The sequence below is a fragment of the Aythya marila genome (genome assembly GCF_965140915.1).
Source record: "Aythya marila genome assembly, chromosome: 29".
NCBI classification, from domain to species: Eukaryota; Metazoa; Chordata; class Aves; order Anseriformes; family Anatidae; genus Aythya; species Aythya marila.
The window spans coordinates 1,878,566-1,898,523 of NC_139070.1; the positions used below are offsets into that span (position 1 = coordinate 1,878,566).

The 19,958-nt window shown below is 63.5% G+C and overlaps 1 protein-coding gene across 1 annotated transcript; it reads left to right on the plus strand.

Annotated features, from left to right (window-relative positions):
- Window positions 1-16,861, plus strand: LMNA (lamin A/C). Its single transcript, XM_082780978.1, has 12 exons — window positions 1-492; window positions 11,539-11,695; window positions 11,839-11,964; window positions 12,145-12,315; window positions 12,448-12,573; window positions 12,684-12,904; window positions 12,998-13,199; window positions 13,308-13,415; window positions 13,511-13,630; window positions 14,121-14,210; window positions 15,094-15,351; window positions 15,506-16,861. Exons 1-12 carry the CDS (start codon window positions 143-145, stop codon window positions 15,536-15,538), a joined length of 1,962 nt encoding a protein of 653 aa, XP_082637104.1. The 5' UTR covers window positions 1-142; the 3' UTR covers window positions 15,539-16,861.
- Window positions 16,862-19,958: the final 3,097 nt, after the last annotated feature.

The window sequence follows — 19,958 nt, forward strand, 5'->3', positions numbered from 1 at the left end:
TCCTGCGGTGCACAGCCCAGCTGGGATATAAGTCACTCGGAGGACCAGGGGCAGCCGAGACAGCCGGCTGGGTGCGCGTGGGCCCCGTGCCGTGTCCCGTGCCGTGTCCTGTGCCGTGTCCTTCGCCTCGACGCCGGGCACCATGGCGACGCCTTCGCAGAAGAGGAGCACCCGCAGCGGGGCTTCGGGGACCCCCCTGTCCCCCACCCGCATCACCCGCCTGCAGGAGAAGGAGGACCTGCAGGAGCTCAACGACCGCCTGGCCGTCTACATCGACAAGGTGCGCTCGCTGGAGCTGGAGAACGCCGGCTTGCGGCTCCGCATCACCGAGTCGGAGGAGGTGGTGAGCCGCGAGGTGTCGGGCATCAAAGCCGCCTACGAGTCGGAGCTGGCGGACGCCCGCAAGACCTTGGATTCGGTGGCCAAGGAGAGAGCGAGGCTGCAGCTGGAGCTCAGCAAAGTCCAGGAGGAGCACAAGGAGCTGAAAGCCCGGTGAGCACCCGGGAGGGTTGAGCCGAACGGGGAGCGGGGAGGGAGAGGCAGGGGAGATCCAGGACGGGCACGGAGAGGGGGGAAACGCGTGACCCGGCTGGAGCGGGGGCCGGGAGAGGAGGGGAATTTCTCCCGGCATTCCCGCTCCGTTTCCCAGCGCCATCTTCGCCCCGGGGTGGTCGGGATGCCCTTGGAGGGTGGTGGGGACCTGGGGCCGGTTCGACGCTGGTCGGGTGCTGAGCTCGCGGCCCCCCGGGCGTTCGTCATCTTGGAGCTGTTCCGAAGCGCGATCCTGCGCAAGCGGGGAAGCGGTGCCAGCCAGCTGGCTCCGTCCTGCCCACAGACCTCGCCTGCTCGTCCTATTTTCCTCTGCTGTCTTTGGCACGGGTTGAAGGACCTGCTCCGGTTTTGTTTTGCCTTTAACCCTCCCCGTGCCGAGCTGTCGGGGTCCCCTGCTTGGGGAGGGGAGGGGAGGGGGGACAGCGCCCACATCCCGCGTGCCTGGTGCCACGCTCCAGGTCTGCTTCAAGGCTCAAATCCCCCCCGGCCACTTCCCTGCCGTGGAAAATGCCCCCTGCTTTCTGCTGCCGGCAGTTTCTGTTGCTCCCCCCTCCTTGGGGCTGTGGCAGGCACCCAGCGTGGGTCCCCCCCACAGATGGGGACCAGCCCCTGGCTTCCCCCTGTCCCCGCCAGCCCCTGCACCCAAACCCGGAGGCACCGTGGCCGTGGTTCCCCGCGGGTCCTTTCCCTCTCCAAGGCAGGGTTTTGGGTTGGGCGATGGCCAGGCGAGATCCCTCTTCCCCCGATTGCTCCTTTGCCTCTTTTACCGGACGCCTCATTTTGAGCCCGATAGGCTAACGAGGCTAAAATTAACTTCTTCAGAATATGCCATAAATAATCTACCTACTGGGAAGGGAGTGACTGCGCAGCCTTCCACAGCTGCCTCTCGAAAACCGTGCAGCGTTTTTATATTTAGCTTTCGGTTTCCCGTGCGCTGCGGCGGCTCCGTCCCCAGATAAGGCGGCTGCACCCACCCTGCTCCCTGCCTGCGGGGTCCCTGGGATTTGGGATGGTGTGGGGCGGGCAGGGCCGTGGGCTGGGAGCCGCCGAGATGCGGAGCTGAGCTGTCGGAAAAGCTTCTGCTGCCTTATGCAAGCCCCGAACTATCTTGGCTGCGATCTCTCGAGGGCTGTGCCTGGAAAAAATGCCCGGCGTGCGGCCGTCCCCACGCTGCCTGGCTGGGAGTGGCGTGCTCAGCCTGCCTGGCCGCTCGGCGAAAATATGTTTGGTTTTGTCCTGAGTGGGGCCGTGCTCCCCAAGGCGCCTGGAAAGCACTCCCTCGAGGCTGGGGGTGGTGGGTTCCTGGTGAGCAGCTCTGTTTTTTTTTTTTTTTTCGGAGGACAGGTTGCAGTTGCGGTTCCCGGGGAGAAAGGCGCTGTTCCGTGTCGTCTCCGAGTCCCGGCGGATGAGACGGGAACAGCTCCGTGTAGCGAAGCCGGTGCTGTCCCTCGCATGCTGGCTGCATCGGGGCCTCTCCCCATAACCCTAAAAAAAATCCCCCGGGGCTTTTTTTGTCAGCCCTGGGGTGCCCGCCTCGCCGGTGGCACCCGGCACATCTATAACGGGGACCGTGCCGCGTATCTCCGGCGGGGCAGGCGCCCCGGTCCTCATTATCAGCGCCCACAGCCCCACCACAGCCCTCGCTTGGGGTTGTCTGGGCTGTGCAGGGCCGGGGGGGCGGCGAGCAGAGCCCTGGGCAGGGTGCCCGGCGTGTCTGAGTCAGCGGGGGCTCCGTGCCGGGGGGGGGACACAAGGCGAGGGCGTGCGAGCAGCCCCCTCGCCCTTGGGTGTGCACACACAAAGGGATGCTTGCGCTGCGGAGAGGCACCCAAGGGTCCTGCGGGTGACGCTGGGGTGCCAGTGGCTGCCCCGTGGGGTCCGGTGGCACCAGTGTCCCCAGCATCTGGGCTTCCCTCTCGGCTCCCAGCCCGATATGGGGCCGGTTGTGCTGCGTGTAAGGCGTGGGGTGCGGCGAGGACAGCCCGTGCGTGACTCACGGGTGCTGGCAATGCCTGGAGACTCCCTTTTTTTTTTTTTTTCCAGAGCCATGTGGCGAGCCAGGATTGGGCCAAAAGCACGGTGTTTAGGGTGTCGCCGGTGTCCCCAACCTGTGCTTTTGGGGGGTCTCGTGGGGCACGGGGTCCCTCTGGAGCAGGGTCTGCGCATCAGCCCCGGGTTTATGGGGTGCAGACCGTTTGTAAGCCCCCATCAGGGAGCACAGGGGGGTACGGATACGGCCCTTGGGTGCCCCGGGAGAGGAGCCCCCAGGTTTCCAGAGCCCCACGGGTGAGGGCCGGCTGTGCCGCAGACAGCTCCCTCCGAAACAGGAACCAGGCCCTTGTTAGGAGCGCGGCTGATGAGCGATGGTTTCCTGAATTGCAGCCCCTAACCCGATTAAGTCGGTGCCTTGGCAGTGTCTCTTCCTCCACGGGCCCAGGTCTCATCCCGGGCCTTAATGAGGAGAAAAATAGTAATAATAATAATAATTAATAATAACAATCTCCCGTCTTCCAAAGCTGGCGAGGGGGGAAGCTTGCTAAGGGCAGAGCAACCAAGCCCCACGGTGGCAGAGCTGGAAGGGGCTGGGGTCACCCCTGCAGCCCCCCCCCGGTTCCAGCCCCGCAGGTGGCAGGGGTGGAATTTGCCCTGTTCGATGCTGGGCTGGATTTTGCCCGCGGCGAGTTCTTCCTGGTGACCCCAGAGGCCGGTGGAGACGGAAAGCAGCCACGTCCCCGTGAGCTGGTGCTGCCCGTGCCGCGCAGCCGCCTTCTTTCTCCCGGCACGTTTGGCGTGGGGAGAAACCTCCAGCTCGGGGGCTGCTTCCCCTGACCCCACAGATGCCAGCAGCGGGACCTGCCCTTTTGGAGCACACAAAAACCGCTTTGTGCGGCCCCGATGCTTGCAAGGAGCCGGCGGCGCCGCCGCTCTGGGGCTGCCCCAAGCCCCCAGCCCCTCCCGGGTGCCTCTGCCCACGCTTTGCCACCGACCCCTCGTCTCCAGCTCCCCAGCACTTGTTTTTTCTCCCCCCCTACACCTTTCCTCAGCCTGGCCAAGGGGTTCTGCAGCAAAACCCACTCTGCTCCGAGGCTGCTGCTTGCTTTTAGCCACGCTGCCGTGTTCCCAGCGGCACCGGGGTTATTTTTTTCACCCCCACAAGCACCCGTCCCCCCCCTTCGCTCCAGGCTCCCTGCGCGGTCAGCAGGCGGAGGAAATCGCCGCGGCGCTTTCGTTTTGCAGCCCCACTCCCTGCCTGTTCCTCGTAACAGGGATCAGCAGGACGGGAGGAAATCCTGTCGCTTTCGGCGTTTCTCAGCCCCAAAACCGGGGGCTGAAGAGGGGGCGATCGCAGAGGAACGGGGCTGGTTTTGGCACGGGGCCGCAGCTCCTGGCTCGGGGAAGCGCCCACCCCGCGCAGCGGGTCCCAGCCCACCCTGGCCGTGTTTTTCGGCCTCGCTCACGTCACTCCAGCTCTCTGGATCCCATTAACGCCGAAATTTCAGAGCCTGGCGGCAGCGCGAGCCTTTTCCTGGAGCTGCGCTCGGCAGAGGCACGCGAGGGGAGTTGGGGTGGGGCCGCCGGGCTCCTGCCAGCTCCTTTATTTTTATTTTTATTTATTATTTTTTTTTTGCTTAAATTTGTTCCCGCTGGGAGCTGCAGTTTCCTTCCCTGCTGCTGCCAACCAGGACAGGAGGAAGCCGCAGGAGCTCTCCCTTGGGTCCCATCCAAAGCCAGGGCTGGCGTGGGAAGGGTCCCCAGGGAGCCTGGGGGGGGGGTGGGAGCTGGGAATCGCCCCCAGCCCTGGCTGCAGCCCCCTCCCCTGCCCTCCATTTGTGCCCTTCCTTAAGCCCATCGGTTCGGCACGCTTCCTAAGGCCAGCGTGATGTGGGTTGGCTTCCCACCTGCCCTGCTCCTCTCCCATCCAACCGAGAGCTGAATGGCCCCAGTGTGAGGCTGAACAACTGCTGGGGGTGCCCTGCGCTCCCCCCCCCCGGTGCCACGGTGGCAGCTGCAGCCCCTGCGCTGTCCCCGAGGGCTACGGGGACTTGGGAGAGGCTGCTTGGGGTGGAAAGTTGGTTGAGGTACATTGAACCCACCCCACAGACACCACAAAACCCAGCTGGGGTCAGGGTTCCTCCGTTGCAGGTGCTGCTGAGTCAGCGCCCGACTGCGCCTTGGTTTGCTGCGATCCCGGTTCCTTTCCCCGTCGACAAGGACAAGGGGGTGCTGCGAGCAGGGCCTTTCGGCTCATCCAGTTCTTCTGCCACGTTCTTTGCACCGTTCGGGGCTGAAAAGTGCACTGTCGGCAGGACAAAGTACCCCAACGGTCTGGGCACGTGTCCGAAACCTCACTTCACAGGGCTCAATTACAGGGGTGCGGCGCCGCAGGTGATGGGGCCATATCCGTGCCAAGATATGCCAGGGTTGGGTCGAGGGCTTTCCTGGAGCTTTCGAATTCTTTTATCAAGGCCACGAGCAGCTCCCCAGCAGGTCTCCAGGGGGGTGCATGCGACAGCGGGGCCACCCCGGCCGCTTGCTCCTGCTTCCAACCTCCACGTCCTCGTCCTGTGCCCACCCCGGGGCTCCCCGCCGAGGCTCGGATGGGGGCTGAGCACACCAGCCCCGCTTCGGGGGGTTTCTTTAACATCATTTTGGCCACGCTCTTAAAAAGTCCCAGCTCTGAGCCACCCAGATAACAGCCCAGGCTCTCTCTGGGGGTGTTTAAACCCCGGCCTCCGCAGGGCTGGGAGGCAGGAGGAGGCACGGAGCGGGGCCGTGAGTCACGCTGAGCCCCGGGGCTGAGGCTGGGTGCAGCTGGGCCGGGCTCCTCTGCCTTTTTCGGGAGGCCCCGGCCACTCCATCAACCACACTCGCCTGCCCCTTCCTTCCTGGTGCCACGGCAGCTCACGTGCCAGGGGGGTCTGTGGGGTGCAGGGACGTGGCCCCACAGGGCGTCGCACCGGGCTCGCTCCCCCAGCTCTCTCCCTGTAGCCCTAGGAGAAATCAGGGTTTTTTGGTGTTTTTTTGTTTGTTTGTTTTTGCAAACCCAAGACTTTTTGCAGCGGTTTTGCTGCTGGGGAGCTGGCTCCTTGCTTTTACAGGCTGGCTTGTGCCCTGCACCCCCAACTGCGGGGCCGAGACCCAAACCCGCAGCGTGCGTCCCGGCGAGCGGGCGGCATCGCTTCGTGTGAGCCAGCCTCGGTTCCTCTGCCCCCCCCCTGCAAAAAGCTGCTGGGCTGGGGCTCTGGCTCTGCGATTTGCAGCTCTTGAGCTGGCCACAGCCAGGTTTCAGCCCGGCACAGCCGCAGAGGTGCTGGGATCATCTCCTGCGCTCTGCCACCCGGGTGAGTTTTCCCGGTGCCACCAGATTCGGACCCTCCCCAGCAGTGGCAGCGTGGCCAAGGGCAGGGTCTCAGTTGCCGGAGGGGGCGAACGAGGCAGTTCCAGGCCCTGCTGCCTCCGAGTAAACCCGCGGTCGGCCTTGGGGCAGAGTAAACACCTCGCCTGCCTTTATCTGTGCCCGGGGAGCCCGCATAGCAAAGCCTTTTGTTCCCAGGTCGATGGGTGGCAGCTGAATCCAACAATCCCCTGCATTGTTTTTCAAGCAAATTTTGCTCTCCGGCAGTTTTGCGTACCCAGATTTATGGAAAATGGGGCGAGCCGCTGGAGAGGAGAGCTCGAGCTCGCTCCCTGCTTGCCCTCTCCGGGGTCCTGCTCCCTTTGCTGCTCCGTGGGGCTCAGCCACCCGATTTGCCTGGTGGCGGCCGAAGTTCCCGGTTCGTGGGGCCAGGATTTGCATTCCCGCTCCTCTCCTGCCCCACATTGCCAGCTGCCACCCCCCCAGCGCTCCCAACCCCACAGATGTGTTCAACGGGAGTGACTCAGCTCCCTTTTTTTTAACCTCAATTATAAGCCCTACCCTCATAATCAAGCCCCCAGAGGAAAATCCGGGAACATACGCTTCGTCTCCATGCTTTTGGTGGTGTTTGGGGCAGCGCCATGTGCGTGACACGGCTGGCAAGTTGGGCTCAGCGTTTGGCTGCAGTTTGCAGAGGAGTGGAGACGTTCAGGGTTTTGAAGGTTTTGCCGTTTTTTTACGATGGGAACCACAAGTTTTTTTTTGCCGGCGTAGGAAACGGCCCTGCCTTTGGAAGCCCCAGCCTACCCAGCTGGGTGTTTAAGCCACAGATAACCCAGGGCTTGGTGGCAAAGCCAGGAATGGAGAGGGAAATCCTGTCCTCGCTTTGCTTGCACGTCTCCGGATGGCACGAGGCGCGGCCGCTGGCAGCACCGGCGGCTCTGGGGGGGCCGTGTGTGCTCCCCAGCTCCGCCACCTTCCAGCAGCTGATGCTTGCTTGCTCTTTCCCAGCTCTTTGCATCCCCTTGCATCCTCCTTCTGCGGCTCGCTGCACCCTGCAGTGGTTAAAGCACCAGTGGAAGGAGCTTCGCAGGCGGCGAGCCAGCAGCAGACCCGTTTGGAAGCTGTTTTCCCAGGGTTGAGTGGACGCGGAGGATAAATCCTGCCCGTCCTCTGTGCAGGCAGTTTATAGGATTTACACCTCCCGCAAAACTCCTCCGTGGCCCTCGATCGTGCGGGGTGGGCAGCGAGGAGCCTGGCCCCATCCCGATCCAGGGGCACCAGCAAAACCTCCCCCTTTTCTATCCAGCACTGCCAGCAAAACCACGAGCCCTTCTGTTACTAGGGGGGGGGCTCAGCCCAAACAGCAACGTCGGCGCTCGGTGACTTGGGATTTCCATTTCGTGCCGCCGGCAAGGGCTGGGGTGAGTCATCGGCACTGGCGCAGGCAGACGGGAAAGGGAACGAGTGACACCGGGGCTCCCAAGCGGCACGGGCTGCGCCGGGCTTTTCAGTGAGCTCGATGCTTTGCCAGCTTGTTTCCCCCCCTTTTTAAATAGCAAGGGAGGGGGAAGAAACCCTCCAGCCCCCGCTGTGGTCAGTTGTGTTGAGGTTTCAGAGCGCCAACGGACACAAATTGCTTTTTCCCCTGTTGTGAGAGGCGAGGCTGCATGGAGAGGGGTGTGGGCGCAGGGGGTTTGTGGCTGATGGCCACAAATCCTGGCTGGACTCGGGTCCCGTTGTGCAGGGTTTTGTGTGCCCAGTGCTCCAAGCAAAGCTCCTGGGGATGGGATTTGAGGTGGGACGGGGATGACCAAGATTTTGGGAGCCCGAAATGGCCACAACATCCCCCCCGTGCCAGTGGCGAGCTGCCTTGGCATCCTTGTGAACCCCAGAGGAGCAGTGCTTTGGGGTCAGTTGGGGGATGCAGGGAAGGACCAGATCCCAAACTGGGGCTGGGGAACCCCAGCTCTCACAAGCTGTTTGCTCTGGCCACGTGCAGCCGAGCCCTTTGGCCACAGGGGACGAGCGTGCCGGGGCCGTGCAGCGTGGCTGGCACCAGCCCTGGCCCCGGGAAGGGATTTTGGCACCGCGGGTGCCGGCGGGCGGGGGCCGTTTCCACACAACCTCGAACGCCGCCGGCACCGGGATCCCCTGGCTGCCGTTTGGCACCGGGGTCTGGTGCCTAACAGGATGCTGGCTGTGTGCAGATGTTGGTCCTCCCTATACGTCGCGCTGGCTATTTACAGTTCCCTGCTAGGAGACCAGCCCCTGTTTATCCTGGTGATTTGGCGACGGCCCCGCCGAGCGCCGATGAGTCAGGAGCTGGGAGAAGCGGCTCGGCCGCATTCCCAGTGCCCCACCGCCGAGGTTCTCCCAGCCCACATCTCCTCCCGCTGTGCCTGCCAGCCCCCCGGGATGTGGGGCAGATCCCTGGGGTGGGGACGGATCCCTGGGGTGGGGAACAGCTCCCTGGGATGGGGGCAGATCCTTGGGATGGGGACAAGTCCCTGGGATGGGGGCAAATCCCTGGGGTGGAGGCAGATCCCTTGAGTGGGGACAGATCCCTGAGGTAGGGAACAGATCCTTGGGGTGGGGGCAGATCCTTGGGATGGGGACAAGTCCCTGGGATGGGGGCAGATCCCCGGGATGGGTGTGGATCCCTGAGATGGGGACAGATCCATGGGATGGGGACAGATCCCTGGGGTGGGTGTGGATCCCTGGGGTGGGGAACAGATCCCTAGGATGGGAACAGATCCCTGGGGTGGGTGTGGATCCCTGGGATGAGGAACAAATCCTCAATGCCAGAGGCAGCACCGTGCACAGCAGCAAACCCAAGACGGGGGCAGAGCACTTTTTCCGGGTCCTCCCGTTAACCAGATCCTTCACCAAGCTCCCTGGGCACCCCGCGCTGCTCCGTGCCTCAGTTTCCCAACCCATCAGTACAACGTGAGCCTTTCCTGGCACAGCGTGCCCCCCAGCCCCGTGGCGAGGCGAGAAACCGAATTCCCCAGGGGCTTTGCAGACGTGCAGGGGATGGAGAGACGGGTGGCAAAAGCCAGCACGAACCCGCGAGGTCCCCAGGGTGGGGCGGCTGCGATTCGGAGGCGGGGGAACGCCCGCTTCTCCCACTGTGCTGGGTCCCTTCCAGCAGCCCAGCAGGAGCTGCTGGGTCCGTGGGAGCTTCCGAAACGTCTCGGTGTGATTTGTCTGGGCCGGGAGAAACCGAAGGGTGTTTCCCGACGTGGGCTTAGCGGGGTTTTTGGCTCGCCGGCCAGCCCGGCGCACGTGCCCAAAGCCGTTTGGTTGCCTCCTCCCGTGAGCCCCGACGGCTCCAAACTCTCTCAAACTTTCTAGAGGGGAGCCCGGAGCCGCTGGGCTGAGCCTTGGGCTGGGATTTGGGGGGAAAAGCGGCGGATCTGTGCCTGGGCACAGGGACCACGCACCCTGGGGCCCCTTCAGCTGCAGCCCGCTCCGAGGCCGGGCTCTTCCCCGTGTCTGCGTTAAGCACAGGCAGAGCAGATCCAACTTTCCATTAATGTTTGCATTTTCTGGCAGCTCGGCTGCAATTTTCTTTTTTTTTTTTTTTTTTTTTTTCCTCCTTCCTGCTTTTAAAGGCTAAAAATAAAACCGCCTTGAGGCCCCCTTCTCCCTCCATCTTTTTCTCCCGAGACATTTGTTGCTCGAGGATTTGCTGCCTCCGTTGCATCTTTCCGCCCTGGGCTTTGATAAATGCTTCTTTTTCACTGGCTTGGTTCTCCGGGCATGGGGGGGGCCCTTCGGGGTGCCACCCGCGCTTCCCTTCTGCCCGGTGGAGAATTTGGGATCCTTCAGGCTGCCGTGGGCAGGATGGGGAGACCGACAGCCCCCTCCATCCCCTCTTGTCTCCCTGCTTAGGGAGGTGGGAGCGGTGCAGCTGCCGTAAGCGTTCTTATTTTTAGCCCGCCGTCAGCTGGAGCCGAGAGGCTGCAGGGGAAATAACAGGACCCGTCGGGAGGCAGCGGCCATGGGGGGGCAAGGGAAACCCCAAACCCTGGCTGGGCTGGAGCAGGGGTGAGCTGGGTCCAGGGGGGAGCTCACCCAGAGGTGCCGGAGTTTTGGGGAGATGCTCAGGTCCCCCAGAGCCTCATGTGGCCCAGGCTGGGCTCTGAGCTCCCCTCTCCGCTCTTCTCCAGCCTCACCCGGGATGATGAGGGGAGGTTTTCAGGACAAATGTTTTGTTCTCGGGTCTTCTGGGATTTACTTCGGGGCTCTCCAGGCACCAACAGGTCCTCCCCTGAGCCCTGCGGCCCTCCTGGTCCCTGGAGAGTGCAAACCTGTTAATCATTGTGCAGACAGGAGTGTGACCATCCACTTGGCATCCTCCCCTCCCTCTTTCAATCACTGATGGTGCCGGTGGTGTCCCCTGAAGAGCTGTAGGCTGCAGGACATGCCCGGCCCTGCACCCAAACAGCCCAAGCAGTGCCTGAATCGGTCCCTCAAAGGAAGAGCAAAGAGCTCCAGATGCAAAAAAGCGAAGGCAGAGCTCTCCGCGGAGTTAAGCAGCGATTAACTCGATCAGGGGAAGCAGGATTAAACCGTGCCAGCGGTGGCCAACGAGCCAGCCACGCTGGCTGCGAGGGCGAGCTGCTGCCAGCTGGGAAAGCTCAACCTCCAGGGGTGTTTGTGCTCAGCCGAGGAGGCTCGGGCTCGGCTCCCAGATGGCATTTTTCTCCTATGAGTCACTGGCATGGAAGGAGCGTGGTGGTGCGCAGGCAGAACCCCCCCCCCCCCCCGGCACAGCGCTTGGGCGGCCGGCCCTGGCAAACCGAGCCACAAAATGGGGAGCTGGGCTGGCTTGTGGGGCTGCTCGAGTGTGGCCGGGCTTGGAGAGGTGTAAAAGTCTCCAAACGATGTCCTGGTGAAGCAGAAGGAAACGCAGGAAAATCCACATAGGCTGAGAGGTGTCGGGGTCACCGGTTCCTGCTCGCCCCGCCGCAGAGGGAGGTGAACGGCTCCCCAGTGCCTGGTTTTTGGTGATCCCCGTCCTACCCGGGCCAGATCCTGCAGCTGGGGCAGGCTCAGCGCCGTGTCTAACTTTACCCATGATCTAACGGCGTGGGTTCACGCTCGCTGCCCCAGGAATGTCCGGAGGCGCTCGCCGGCACGTGGCCGTTGCTCGCCCACCGTGTGGCCACCGCGGCCGGCTCCGTCCCTCGTCCACCCCACTTGGTGGGCAGCGGGGGCTCCACGTTCAGGAGCCGAGGGTGCAAACTTGGTGGTGTCGACGCCCTCCCCGTGCCTCTTTTTCTTTTTCTTTTTATAGACCCGACCAAAATAGCGCCGGGCTGCCTTGCGCTTCGCTCGGCTCAGGTTCCCTGGCTCCGCAGCGATGCGCCTGCTGCCTGCGAGAGCCGGCCTTGACCTTGCTGTCAGAGGGCTTGAAGTTAAGGGGAAAAAAGGGGGGGACACGGCTGGTGACCCCCCCACGGCACCTCCGGCTCAGCCGGGCTCGCAGTGACCCCTAGCGGGTGCGCGCAGGGCGCGCTCCAGCCTCAACCCTGCGGTGATGCTGGGGGGCGAGCGGAGGGGCGCAGCTGCAGGGTGGTGACGCCCCCCTCCTCACCAACGTTTTTTTCGGTGCCTCGCAGCAATGCCAAGAAGGAAGGGGACCTGCTGTCCGCCCAGGCGCGCCTCAAGGACCTGGAGGCGCTGCTCAACTCCAAGGAGGCTGCGCTCTCCACCGCCCTGAGCGAGAAGAGGAACCTGGAGGCCGAAGTGAGGGACCTGAGGGCACAGGTGGCCAAGGTGAGCAGTGGTGGAACCGTCCCCGTCCCCCTCGGGGACCCCTGAAGCCATCCCCCGTGTGCTGGGGCTGTGGGGTGGAGGAGCTGGAGGCCAAGCCGGGCTGGCCCCGGGTGCAGGCAGTGACGGTCCTTCTCTTTCCACAGCTGGAAAGCGCCTGGAACGAGGCTAAGAAGCAGCTGCAGGACGAGATGCTGCGCCGGGTGGATGCTGAGAACCGGCTGCAGACGCTGAAGGAAGAGCTAGAGTTCCAGAAGAACATCTACAGCGAGGTGAGAAGCAGGCAGAGCTGCCCTGGGGGGTGTGCAGGGCGAATTCCCTGCCCGTGCCTCCCTGCAGAAGGCTGATCCAGGCAGCGTGCTCGGGGCAAGCCCCGCACGCCGCATTTCCAGCCCCTCTCCCCGAGCTGGTGCCACCCCCAGCTGACCCCGTGTCTCCTGCCCCGTCCCCAGGAGCTGCGGGAGACCAAACGCCGCCACGAGACCCGGCTGGTGGAGATCGACAACGGGCGGCAGCAGGAGTTTGAGAGCAAGCTGTCCGAGGCCCTGCAGGACCTGCGGAGGCAGCACGAGAACCAGATCAAGCAGTACAAGGAAGAACTGGAGAAGACCTACAGCGCGAAGGTGAGCAGCGGCCGTGCCCCTTTCCAACCCTTCCTCACGCTCAGGTTTTGCTCCGTGGCTTTTCCTCCGCCTCCCGGGGCGCCGGTGGATGGAGGGGACCGGGGGCTTTAACCTCCTTGTGCCCCCGTCCAGCTGGAGAACGCCAAGCAGTCTGCCGAGAGGAACAGCAACATCGCAGGAGCTGCCCATGAAGAGCTGCAGCAAGTCCGCATCCGCATCGACAGCCTCTCCTCCGAAGTCAGCCACCTGCAGAAGCAGGTGAGTGGGGACCGAGGGGGCTCCCCCAGCTTGTCCCCCACCCCGGGCTGGTCCCCTCGCGTGGACGACCCCAGGCGTGGTGGCCGCCCTGACCTTCTCTCCCTGCTCAGTTGGCTGCCAAGGAGGCGAAGCTGCACGATTTGGAGGATGCCCTGTCCCGGGAGCGCGAGACCAACCGGCGCCTGCTCGCCGACAAGGACCGGGAGATGGCCGAGATGCGGGCACGCATGCAGCAGCAGCTGGACGAGTACCAGGAGCTGCTGGACATCAAGCTGGCTCTGGACATGGAGATCAATGCCTACCGCAAGCTGCTGGAGGGCGAGGAGGAGAGGTGGGTGGGAATCGCTGCCCCAGGTACCCCAGGTAGGGCACAGGTCCCAGCCCTCGCATCCTCACGGGCTCCTTCTCGCTTTTTCCTGCCCAGGTTGAGGCTGTCCCCCAGCCCGTCCTCCCACAAAGGACACGGGATCCACTTCTCTGGCTCGAGCTCGTCCAAGAAGAGGAAGCTGGAGGACAGCGAGAGCCGGACCAGCTTCTCCCACCATGCCCGGACAAGCGGCCGCATCGGTGTGGAGGAGGTGGACCTGGAGGGCCGCTTCGTCCGTCTGAAGAACAAATCCAACGAGGTGGGTTCACCTCCAGGAGGGTCCCGGGGCTTCACCAGCGTTTTATCTCAGCCCCCAGGGTGGGGAGGAGGCGGCGGGGTCTGAAGGGTGTTGTTTTTGCTGTCGCAGGACCAGGCGATAGGGAACTGGCAGATCAAGAGGCAGAACGGGGACGACCCCGTCATCACCTACCGCTTCCCCCCGAGGTTCACCTTGAAGGCTGGCCAGACGGTCACGGTGAGTCTTTCCTGACGGCTCCTCGGTGGGGCGGGGGGGCAACCCACGGCCCCAGGGTCCTGAGCCCTTCGTTTTCTCCGTGCTTTCCTCCCCAGATCTGGGCCTCGGGGGCCGGGGCGACCCACAGCCCCCCCACCGACATGGTGTGGAAGAACCAGAGCAGCTGGGGCTGCGGGGACAGCCTGCGCACTGCCCTCATCAACTCCAACGGGGAGGTGAGAGCCTGGGGGGGACGGGTGGGACACAAACAGATCGTTTTTGGGGTCCCTTCCAACCCGAGCTGCTCTACGATGGTCCCTGAAATGTGGTGGGACCACTGCCACGGCTGGGGTGCTGCAGTGGATGGCTACAAGCTCTTTAGAAGGGGAGACCTCATTGCTCTCTCCAACTATCCAAAAGGAAGGGGTGGGGAGCTGGGGGCGGCCTCTTCTCGCAGATAACCAGAGGGAATGGCCTCAAGTTGTGCCGGGGGGGGTTCAGGTTGGAAATGAGGAGATATTTCTGCTCAGGAAGAGCAGCCAGGCCTTGGGACGGGTTGTCTGGAGAGGTGGTGGGGTCACCGTCCCTGGGGGTGCTCAAGGAGAGGTTGGACGTGATGCTTGGGGACGTGGTTTATTGGTGACATTGGTGGTAGGGGGATGTCAGACCAGGTGAGCTTGGAGGGTTTCTCCAACCCTAATAATTCTGGGATTCTCTCTGCTCCAGGAGGTGGCCATGCGGAAGCTGGTCCGCACCGTGATCATCAACAACGAAGACGACGACGAGGATGACGAAACCGGCCACCGCCACCACCACGTGAGTGCCGCGCTCGTCTCTCGTGGGGGGGTGTTGGGGAAGCCCAGCTCAGACCTGGTCGAGGCGGGGGGCAGCTCAAAACCAGGCAGAATCTGGCCCGGCAGCAGCAGGCAGGTGGGAGGGTGCTTTGGAAACCACCAAACGAAGAACAGAGGCACCTGGAGGAGATGGAAGAGGCTCTGCAGGTCTTTTTGGAAGACATCTCCGAGCCAGAGGGACCTCGGCTCGCTGTGGAGCAGCAGGGAGGAGCTGGCAGAGAGGCTGAGCTGGGCCCTGCCTGGCTGGGGATGAAGGGTGAGGTGGTGGGAGGCTGATGGATGCCACCTCTTGGTGGCACTCGCACCATCCTCTGCACTTCGTGAGGGCTTTGGGCCGGATCCAGAGGTGCCTCTGTCCTTCCTCGATAAAAAAACAACTGCTGGAGGCTTCTGGATCCACTGCCTGGGAATTGCTCTGGGTGGGAAGAGCCCTGCCAAGCCCAGCATCGATTATCCCTGGATGCAGAACCCAGGTGCCCCCGAGGACCCAGGTCTGCTGGGCCCTGAGTCCTTTCCAAGAACAAATTTCCTTTTGGAAAGCCATCAGCGGGGGCTGTGCCAGGCATTGAGGAATAGGACGCTCTGAGCACAGGGCAAGCGTGGTGGAAACACCTCCTGCAGCACGTGGAGAGCCTGGGGCTGCGAGCAGCAGCGTGGTGGGGGTCAGCACCCACCCTGTGCCGTGCGCCAGACCCAAACCCAATGATTTGGGATTTTGGGGGAATTATTTCAGAGCCCGGCACCAAACACTGGTGCCTCTGCCGTGCTCAGGGCAGGATGCTTGAGGCAGCAGGCACTCGGGTGGGCACTCAGGGCTGGTTTTTTTTCTGTTCGTCCCCATCCAGGGCAGCTGCGGTGACTCCGGGGACCCCGGCGAGTACAACCTGCGCTCGCGCACGGTGGTGTGCAGCAGCTGCGGTCAGCCAGCCGACAAGTCGGGCTCGCAGAACGCCGGCCTCAGCTCCATGTCCTCGGGCTCCTCCTCCAGCGTGACTGTCACCCGCAGCTACCGCAGCGTCGGAGGCTCCGGAGGTGGCAGCGGCCTCGGGGAAAACCTGGTGACCAGGTCCTACATCCTGGGCAGCTCCAGCCCTCGCCGGCAGGTCAGTGGGTTAAAGGGTGCCGGGGGATCCTCGGGCATCGTGGCACCCGCGCGGTCCCGCTTGGATGCTGCCGCCTGGCGTCGCCTGGGCGGCCGCAGCGAGCGGAGGGTAACGCCGTGGTTTCGTTTCTTTTCTTCTCTCCACTTCCTCCCAGGCTCAGGCCCCGCAAAACTGCAGCATCATGTAACTCTGTGGCACCATTCCTGTGTTTCCTGGCCATCTCGAGCTAGTTTATTCCCAAAGCAAAAGATTTTTTTTTTGTTTTGTTTTCCTTTAAAAAAAAAAAAAAGAAGAAGAAGATATCAAAACCAAGGTTGAAATTTTTGTTTTCTATAGCAGGAATTTTATATATATATATATTAAAAATGCTAAAAGATGCTTTTTTTTTTTTTTTGTAAAGAAAAAAAAATCTATTTCTATAAAAAAGAAAAAGCTTTTCAGCTTCACAACTTTTTTTAAAACTTCAGCCAAAGACACCGACGAATCGTGTTTACCGAGCAGCAATGCAGGAAGAGATCGTAGTTTAATAGCTCTCTAGCTGATGCCTTTTTTGCCAAAGCTTTTTATATAGGACTAAGACAAGCGAAGCCAGCCCGGGTATGTGCCGGGCGCTGCGCGCGGTGGCTGGACCGGAGCTCAGAGGTGCTGGGGCAGAGGCTGGGCCACCCACACCAGCGCTGCCGCAGTGACCCCACTACACTCCTGGGCACGTGCCTTGGAGGGCTGCTGGCTCCAGCAGAGCCCAGAGCCTTTGTAATCCCCCCCCCTTTTTTTTTTTTTTTTTTTTAAATCCAGATCCAAATTTCCCCAGGCTTTCCCTTTTTTTTTTTTTTTTTTTTTTTTGGTTATTTTTCCGCTGCAACATCTCAGGGGGTTCCCGGCAGCTTGTGGGCAGCGTCCTGGCTCGCATTGGGCATTGCCACCTTGCCGACCCCCCCTCCCCGGGCACCGTTTTCCCCCCCCCAAGGGTTTCTCAGCAGCCGAGCTGTGCCTTAGCCAGGAGCCTTGCCACCAACGCAGCCCCGAGGTGGGTCCCCTGATGGCCAAGCTGCGCCCTGCTCCTGGCAGATTCGGCTGAGGGGGCAGCGGCCCCCACTCCTGGGGGGCTCCTGGGGGCTGGATCCGGCCCCGTGCCCCATGGGCTTCAGTCCTGCCGTGTCCAGCCTGGCTCTCCTCCGGTGCAGGAGTTCGGGCGCCCGTTCCAGGGCAGGATGAGGCCAAGGATGCTCGGGCTGGGCTGTTTTGCCAGGACGGCTGTTTGAGGGAGGGGGATTTCGGGGTCTGGCACAGGCAGCTCCCCTCCCCGCCAGGCTCCAGCCAGCTACCAGCAGAGATTTCCACGTGTTGCCCCGCTGGGGGGGGCAGCCCCCGGCCCCTCTGCCTCCAGCGTGGCCCTGGGGCAGGTTCAGGCCCCCAGCAGGAGCCACCCCGCGTTCGGACCTGTGCTTGCCAAGCTTCTGTACCCGTGCCTGTATCGCCTTCTGAAATCAATACAGCAGAATCCTTCCCACCCTGTGTGCTGTTGTCATTGCCATCAGGAACCTGGGGGGGTCCGGGGTGTGATGCTGTGGGCTGGGGGGGGCAGCCGGGAGCCCTCCTCCCACTTGCAGAGCATCGAGGGGACCCGGTTCAAGAGGCTGCGGGATCAGGGGTTGCCTCCCCCAGGGACTCTGGGGACAGATGTTCCCCTGATGTAGGGACGGAGGGGGCTGCAATTTGCTCCCCCCAACCCGGGGGGGGCCGTGCCAGGCACCGTGGCCGGGTAGGAGGGGCGCTGGGGAAAGGGGAGAGCCGCAAAGCCGGCGCGTAATCGGCTTTGCTGGACACGGGCGCCGGGGAGCCGCGATGTGAGCGAGCACCGGCGGGCGGCCGGGGCGCAGGCACAGCCAGGTAGGTGCCCGGCGTGCCCACCCTGCAGGACAAACACCCCCCCCACACCACCAGTGCGCAACCAGGGGCTTGGGCATGGGGCCTCTTGGCCGTGTCGGGGTCTCCTCGCCCCCCAAAAATCGGGTGCGAGCGGGGCTGAGGACAAGGGGAGGTGATGTGGCTTTGGTGCGTGCAATTTTGTGCCAATTTGTGGGGAGGCACAAGGCATCTCTGCACCCCCCCACACACACACACAGCCCCCCAGGAGGAGGGATTGTGGTGGGGGGCTCGGGATCAGGTGCTCTCCCTGTTTTTGGGGTGGCTGGGCACATTTTGGCACCGGTGCCAGCACCACCACGTGCCTGACCCCGTGTCAGCAGGGCACCCGGCGTGCTGGCGGCTTGGGGACACCCACACTGCACCCCTGGGGCGGGTGAACCCCAAAATTGGAGGTGTCTAGGAGTCATGACAGGGCCCCTCTGCACCCATCGGTGCTGTGACCCACGAGGTGGGAACCCACCCCAGCCCAGCACCCCAAAAGTCACGAGGCTGCGCGCTGTTGGATATGGGGCTGTCGTGCTCCAGCCTGGCCGTGATCCCATCTGGGAGCAGTGGGAGATGTCCCGGTGCCCCCCAAAACCCCATACAGGACCCCAGAGTCCTGGCACGGCGTGTCTGAGCCACGCTGGGACGGGCTGAGCTGGCGGCGTTGCTCAGTGCCCTTTGTCACCATCGGTGCCCTGGGGACCTCAGGTGGCCCGTGGAAACCGTGCCTGACCCCTTGGGACCGTGCACAACCCCATGGGCACCACGCACAAGGGTGCTGGGGGGGGGAACCCTCAGGTATTGGGGTCCCCGGACCAAGCACCCAGCTGGGGACAGTGCCAGGACTGACCCCGATACTTGGGAGCCACCAGGGTTTGCCCACCCCAGGGCCCATCTCAGCGGGTTCCTGGGGCCCCACAAGTCCCCCAGCAGCCCCATCCAGCCCCCTGCGTGCCCGGGGGGATTAAGGTCAGGCCTCCCCGCTAATCCCATGGGGGGGGGGTTAAGGTGGGAGCTTGCTCACGTTGCCACCCCCCAAGGTCGCACCCCGAGGCGCTGCTGCCCAGCGCGGGGCGCATCGGGGGCAGCGTGGGGAGAGCCAGGCTGGGTTGGGGGGTACCCCACCCCGACCCCAAAGGTTTGGGGCAGCTCTGGCTCCCCGCAGCGGGCTTTGGCTAAGCCCCCGGTGCCGGCGGGCGGGCAGGCACGAGAGACAAGCTCCTTAGGGCACCCAGGAGAAAGCTCCAAGCTCCCAAGCCCCGTGGGAAGCAGGGCAGTGGAAAAGGAGGGTGGTGGGGGGGGGAGAACAAGGGACAGGACCCCCAGATCGGCTCCCCAGCCCTGGAAGGGGGAAGAAATCCCCGTTTTGGGGTGGGCAGAGGCCAGAACCCCTGTGTGGGTTCATCCTGGCTCAATGCCTGTTGGGGGGGGAGACCGGCACGGGGTTTGTGGCACGCATCCGGGGTGCCCCGTTGTGCAATTTCCCCCTTCCTCCACCTCCCTGCTTGGCAGGGCTGAGCTGAGAACCCCATTACAGGCCATAAAAAAAAATAATTTAAGGAAAAAAAATTGTAGGGTCACAGCCCCACAGCGGGCTGGGGAAGAAATCCCCAAGGGTGGGCAGCAGCAGGGGGATCCCATGGGGGGCTCCGGGCACCCCGATGCCAGGGGAAGGTGGCCGGGGGGGACGTGGGGGCTGCATCCTTGGGGATATTTGATGGGGGGGGAGCGGGACGTGCCGCCATCCAGGGGCCTGCGGGGGTCTCCAGCACCCACAGGCACCCCCAAAAAAAATTTGGGGCTGGGATCAAGGTGGGTCCGGGGGCAGAAATGGGGGCGTCGGGGTGCGGTGAGGACTCGGTGGGCTGCAGGGGAGATGTGGGGGGGGCACGAGAGAGGGCTGGATGTGGACGGGGGTGCTCGGGGGGGGGGCATGGATGGGTGACGGGGCACCCACGGGTGCTAGGCCGTGCTGTGCAGCACCGCGTCCGTCCGTCCATCCGTCCGGCCCCATCGTCCGTGTGTCCGTGCGCGGCGGCGGGCGCGGGTGAGGCCGGCCGAGGGAAAAGCCGTAGCCATGGAGACGTGAAGGGGGGGGGGGGGGATCCGTCAGCAGCCCCCCCACCGGGGGATGCTGCACCCGCCAGGCCCCCCCCGGCCGCCCGCTCGCCCGCGGGCGCTGCCACAGGTCGGTACCGAGGTGCTTGGGCCCCAGGGTGTGTGGGGGGGGGGACGGGGGACGGGGGCTCCTTTTTAGGGGTGGTTTGGGGGATTTTGGGGGTGGGTTGGGTGTGGAGGGGGGGGGGGCGCGTGAGGGATTGCTGGGGCTGGGGGCTGTCGCCATGGCGGGGCTGGGCTCTGGGGACTCCCCAGACGGCTCCGTACAAAGGGGCTGAGGTCTTGGGGCCAAGCAGGGCATTCCCGCAGCCCTCCCCTGCCACATCCCATTTTTCTTCCTCCCCTCTCCCCTCTGCATCCCCCCCAGCATCCCCCCTCGCGTCCACCCCCCCCAAAATCCCTCCTATATCCCACCACGGCCGCCTCCCTTTGCGTTCCCCCCCCCCCTTCACATCCCTCCCCAGCACCCCTCGGGTTTCCCCCGTGTCCTCCCTTAACCCTCCCCGCTTCCCACCACCCAATTTGCCTCGGAACGGGTTAAAGTCAAACTTAATTTTGCCAGCGGGACGGGTGGG